Source organism: Protobothrops mucrosquamatus, unplaced genomic scaffold, assembly GCF_001527695.2.
Source record: "Protobothrops mucrosquamatus isolate PMUCROS unplaced genomic scaffold, P.Mucros_1.0 scaffold587, whole genome shotgun sequence".
In the NCBI taxonomy this organism is placed as follows: domain Eukaryota; kingdom Metazoa; phylum Chordata; class Lepidosauria; order Squamata; family Viperidae; genus Protobothrops; species Protobothrops mucrosquamatus.
This window is the reverse complement of record NW_015386887.1, coordinates 296,269-302,268: the sequence shown is the minus strand read 5'-3', so window position 1 is coordinate 302,268 and position 6,000 is coordinate 296,269. Positions and strand designations below refer to the sequence as shown.

General features: G+C 44.7%; 1 protein-coding gene across 1 annotated transcript in view; it reads left to right on the top strand.

The window, feature by feature from the left end:
- PAPPA (pappalysin 1) overlaps nucleotides 1–6,000 on the top strand; it is an 82,574-nt gene that overhangs the window by 18,504 nt on the left and 58,070 nt on the right. Inside the window, exon 2 of the mRNA XM_015817425.1 lies at nucleotides 4,075–4,268. Coding sequence (XP_015672911.1) covers nucleotides 4,075–4,268 — 194 coding nt within the window. The remainder of the gene's footprint in view (nucleotides 1–4,074; nucleotides 4,269–6,000) is intronic.

Here is a 6,000-nt window from a genome sequence, read left to right as displayed (position 1 = left end):
CTTTCCTTCTTTATTTCTTCCTTCCTTCCCTCCCTCCCTTCTTCCCTTCCTCCTTCTCCCTCCCTCCCTCCCTCCCTCCCTCTCTCTCTCTCTCCCTTCCTTCCTCCCTTCCTCCCTTCCTTCCTTCCTTCCCTCCCTCCTTCATCTTTTAGTGAAGGACATTCTTAACAAAGGAAATAAACACACACAAAGAAAAGGCAGCTGGCCCAGCTCTGTCGCAAAAGCTTTGCTGAGGTTCAAGAGATGTTGGGATTCATAATTATCGGGTTCCAGGTCTGGAAAAAATCTGTTCAAGAGGTAAAGGGGATGGAGCCTCTGTGGGACCATGGAAGCAGCACAATTTTTCTCTGCTCTCTATCCTTCCCGTTTAGCTCTCGGTGTCTCATTCAAGCTTGTTTTCCTCTCCTTCCCCTCCTCCCTTTTCCCACACAGGCTGCATGTGGGATAAATAGAGGCTTCCAATTACTAAGACTTTGTCCTCACTAAACTTGGTGTTTCGCAAGTATCGTGGTAGAACAAAATAAGGGATGACACTGGAGCCTGGAGTTTCTCGGCTGGCACCAGGCCACCAAAACCAGTCGCCCTCAGCCAATTCTTCCTTCGCTTTGTTGTTATTTTCTAACCCTGCACTGTTTATTTTTGTTTACTTCTCTTGGTTTCATACAAGTTTGTGTGTCAAGATACAGATGCATGACTATAAGCCACTGGTTAAGAAGTCTCCTGGGAATGTTTGGGTCACATTTAGAGAACACGGACAATGGGGATTCGCTGAGCGCAGGAACAGCCCGTTCCTTCTGGAGGTAGCAAATCTGTAGCTCATGGAAAACTCCAGTTGTGTTGATGGAGAGGACCTGTCTCCTTTTTCACCTGGGGAACAGCTGTAAACTACAAGAAACTCTTCCAAAATAGAGGGGGCAAATAGTTTGGGTTCAAGACCATTTCTTGGGCTTATAAGGAGAATCTTTGTATCTCAGGGTTGAAATGAGGGGTCCTTGGTGCTCTCTGTGCTTGATGATTTTCTTGCAGACATTTCATGACCCAAACTAGGTGACACCATCTGTGCCAAGACAGCAAACTCCTTCCTGATGAATGAAAGGAGGATAATGAAACGTCTGCAAGGAAACTACCAAACTCAGAGAGTACCAAGGACCCCATAGTAGTAGTAGTAGTAGTAGTTGTTGTTGTCCTCCTCCTCCTCCTCCTCCTCCTCTTCTCCACAAACCGCACTCCCTTCTAACACTGATGACATTACCTAGCTTGGATAATGAAACATCTGCAAGAAAACCACCAAGCTCAGAGAGTACCAAGGACCCCACAATAGTCCTCCTCCTCCTCCTCCTCCTCTCCACAAACCATGCTCCAACACCGATGACATTACCTAGCTTGGATAATGACACATCTGCAAGAAAATCACCAGGCTCAGACAGCACCAAGGATCCCTCATAATGGTGCTCCTTGTGCTAAATTGTAATTAAGTAATTAGCTGTATTAATACAATATTGTCCATTGCTGATAGATCTTATCTGCAGAAGATTCCAGGTCATTTCAATGTTGAGACCCCCAAAAGAGGTCATTGGAGTGTTCCAAGCATGGACTATATGGATCAGAGAGGCATCCTTCTCATGCAGAAGGTTCCAGGTTTGATCTTGGAAACGTCGTTTCCCCCAACAGAAGGACTATTTCCAAGTCTGAGTAGATAAACTTTGGGCAATTCCCCAAGTGGGTTGAAATTGGTGGAACGTCCGGGATCTACTTAGGTCTACAAACGTGCCGGTTTTGTTTTGAGCAGATTATTGTATGCCGGTGACTAGTCCCTACTTCACACAATCTCGGTCCCGGTTCGTCACCAGTGTAAAATACACTGTTATGCGAACTTCAACGACTGTCCGAACACTTTTGCACACCAAGTGTTGACCGGAGCCTATGTACACAATCGTTAAGTGTGTTCCTCTCTGTGTCTCCTTGCCCTCTGCCAACCCAGCCTTTTGACGAGAAGAAAGGGGTGGCGGAGAACAGCATGATGAAAACCAGACCGAGATGGAAGTTGAGGGCTTTCTGCCAGAGGAGTTAATCTGTGCAAATGTTTCTCATTTGCATAATTTAGTTCCAGGGCAAGAGCTTGGCTTTCCTAAAGACACCGTTGAGATTGGTTTGCCGAGTTGCACCGTGTGCCACCCTTGGGCATTGGAGAGGAGGAGGCATCAGCCGTCCCAACTTAGTCAATACAAAAGAACGACTCCCAGGCTCATAGCTAGTGGAAGTATACTTTACTAAAGCCAAGTACTTTTTTTGCCATCGCATGAGAAAAGCACATCTTCCTTCTCCTGTCCTCACCACTTTCTATAGAGGGACGATCGAGAGCATCCTGTCATATGGCATTACTGTCTGGTTTGGAAGCGTCACTGCTTCGGACAGGAAGGCAGTGCAGAGAGTGGTGAGGACAGCTGAAAAGATCATTGGCAGTTCCCTCTCTTCTATCCAGGACATAGCACAGTGATGGCGAACCTTTGAGAGACCGAGTGCCCAAACTTCAACCCAAAACCCACTTATTTATCGCAAGGTGCCAACACGGCAATTTAATCTGAATACTGAAGTTTTAGTTTAGAAAAAAACAACTCCTACATTAACATCTTTTGTCTTCAAAGAAAAACACAATGACAAAGCTTTCAATGATACAAACAACTTTTTACTGAAAGGTAAAAGCTTGCATTTGGCATGCTTTTGAACAATTAATGTGATTTTTGCTGTTGTATGCATGCTGATAACTTGTCTAACCTTGGCTCATACTTGTAAGTTTGAGAGCAACACATGCAGCACTCAGGTCATCTGTTAGTCTGTTTCTGGTGTCATATTTGATATAATTCAAAGCTGAAAACAGCGCACTCGCTTCGGAGGCTTGTTTTGGCTAGGAATGTGCTTGATAAATGGCTTTTTTCCAGAGAAAACTTAGCCAAGGAGCGAGGCGCGCATACCCACAGAGAGGGCTCCGAGTGCCCCCTCTGGCACGTGTGCCATAGGTTCGCCCCACTGACATAGCACATAAGCATTGCTTGAGCAGGGTGGGGGTGTTTCGTGGTATCCGAAGCAGAACATCCAGATTCAGCCACCATTTCCTTCCATACAGTATCAACCTTTTGAGCTCTCAAGCTTCCTCCTTCCGCTATGTATTCAAAATGCACAGTGATTAATATATATGTGTATATTGCCTGACATAAAATACACGACCACCAGGAAAATTATAAAACTATAAAAAGTTTTAATGGAATAAAGTATACCTAGCTTTCGCTGGTCACTGCCAGCATCATCAGGGTAACCTCCAGAAGGTGGTGAGGCTATTTATAAGCATTGCGCTCATTGCGCCCAGCTCCTAGTCCTCGTCACGGGCCCCAGTGACCAGCGAAAGCTAGGTATACTTTATTCCATTAAAACTTTTTATAGTTTTATAATTTTCCTGGTGGTCGTGTATTTTATGTCAGGCAATATGAATTCACCCAGGAATCAGTGTTTTATTTTTAGTACTCTTAGCAACATATGTGTATATATATATTGTGCGCATGTGTGTGTTATGTATGTGTATGGGTAGATATATACTTTCTTTTGAGAGAGGGCAACAAATTTAATCTTTGTTGCGTGCCAGTGTGCTCACAGTAAAAAAAAAAATGACAATAAAGGTTTATCTTATCTAAGTAGTTACAGTATTAGCAAAGCCAAATCTGGTGTTTCGTGCCCTAAACAAGCAGTTAACCTTCCTCCTTGGTTCCTGTCTCCCCTCCCCATATTTATCAGTGGGTGCCCGATGGTATTCAGACTAATTATTTTGGTAACAGTCTCCAGTTGAGTGGGCTTGAACGTGTTGCATTCCATTGGGTGAGCTCAGAGCAGCCCATGGCTCTTATGGGGTGCTGCAAAGACTTTCAGTTTCTTTCCCTCTGTTCCCCCACTTCAGCCCACCCCACAACTTCCTCCCCCTCTGTTTCTCATGACAGCCTGGCATCTCGCTAAGCAGGGATGGCGCGTCTGACAAGAGTTGGCGCTTGCTTCTGCCTTGACGTGATGCTATTTTCTTTCCCACAGATGAGCCAAGCCGTTGCTACTTCCACGATGGGGATGGCGTGTGCGAAGAGTTTGAGCAGACAACCAGCATCGCGGATTGTGGGATCTACACACCCAAAGGGTTCCTGGACCAGTGGGCATCCAACGTGTCGGTTTCGCACTATAACGAGAAGTGCCCAGCTACGGTGGTAGCAGGTCAGCCAGCAGCAAATCAAGTAAGCATGCTTGGGGCACTCAGTGTATTTCTGGGGTGAACAAACCATGGTTTCGGACAGCCCTGTGTATCACCTCGAGACCCCGGGGGCTTCCACGTGCAACGACTGATGACTTTTGAAGGATTTGCTGCTACTTTCAGGCAGAAGACAGACGAGTGTATTAATTAAGCTGGATTTGCATAGTTCGTTAGAACTAGATTAAAACAGGACGGCGTTTTTCACGATTGGGTTTGCCTATACGAGGAGGCAGGCTTTATTTGTTTTCTCACAGCTAATCATCTTTATTGAGTTTATCTGTTCTGACCCAGAGTTAAGTTGCTTTGTAAATCCAGGTCAGATAGATAAACTCAATAAAGATGATTTCAAAACAGATAATTTATTCAGTCAGAAATGATACTTGCTATTTGTAGATTCCATCTGGACAAGTAATCTGTTCATCCTTAGAGGTGAGAAATTAATACTTTCTCCATACCAACTTCTAGCGTGGAAATGAGATCATCTGGGTCCTGCGGTGACTCCATGCTAACTCAGACAAAGAACATTCCAAGCTGGCTCGTGTCCAGGAAATCCTGTGATGCCCTTTAGAAACTCCTCCTACTAACCTACTAACATGATATAGCTGACTAGCTAAAACTACATTACCCATAAGCCATCTCTTAAGGAGACAGCACTTAACCCAATAAATGCCAAACATTCTTACATACAGATCTACATGCTCTAGTCAGGGTTACATAAGAGTTACATGATCCAGAATAATGCCTGTCTACCACCCAATCAGGAACAACCCCTAGTTGTTTCTAACACTGAACACAATTATATTTAACTACCCCTCTTTTAAGATTTCGCATGCAAGTAGATTAATAGGTACCACTTTGGTGGGAAGGTAACAGAATTCTAAGCGCCTTGGGCCACATGACCGCAGAAATTGTCTTTGAACAACGCTGGATCCCTTGGCCAAGAAACGGAGATGAGCAATGTGCCCTAGAGTGAGACACAACTGGACAGAGAAATCTTTTGTGAGCCAGAGATGTTCACTTGTCCTTCTAGATGTGCCTGCTTATTGCTACTTCTGAGTTGTGCACGTATGAACCTAAGGCTGGTTTGGGCCCACAGTTTGTCTGATCCACCATCCTTTGTTGCACGGCAGCCGACCAAGTAATTGCACCCAGGAACTCTCAGACACAAGAAAATGGAGTAGTAAATAACTTACTCTGTTTTGGGTAACTGAGGCTAGTAGCCCGCTAGTAGCTTGATACTCTGTGAATTTAATCCAGTTACCATCTCAGCTGGTGTCCTATCACAGCATCTGAAGGTACTGGATTCTCCATGCATGATGTAAAGTACAGCTTCCCTTTCCCGCCCACATCTGTCCAGAATGAACAATGGCTCCAGGTAGTCATGAAATGAGGGAAGACTTCTCCTGTTTTCTAGACTCTAATGTCATGGTTCCAACAGATGAAACTCTTCAAAGAACTTCGAGGCATTGTTTACCTTAAAGAATCTTGCTTTGACATCTTCACTGCTTTGGGAGTCAATGCCCTCTTATCTATCCAGTCTCCAAGCTGCAAAAACCTTTTTTTTTTGTTACGTGGTCCTAGTTGGCAACCTGGGAAAAAAAAAACTGGGTTAACTTCTCATGTGGTTTTGTGTGTGTGTATGTGTGTGTATGAGCTTCTTGCAGAACTCTAGTTGACCACAGTCAGAAGCCGAAATCTGCACGAGGAAGACTATT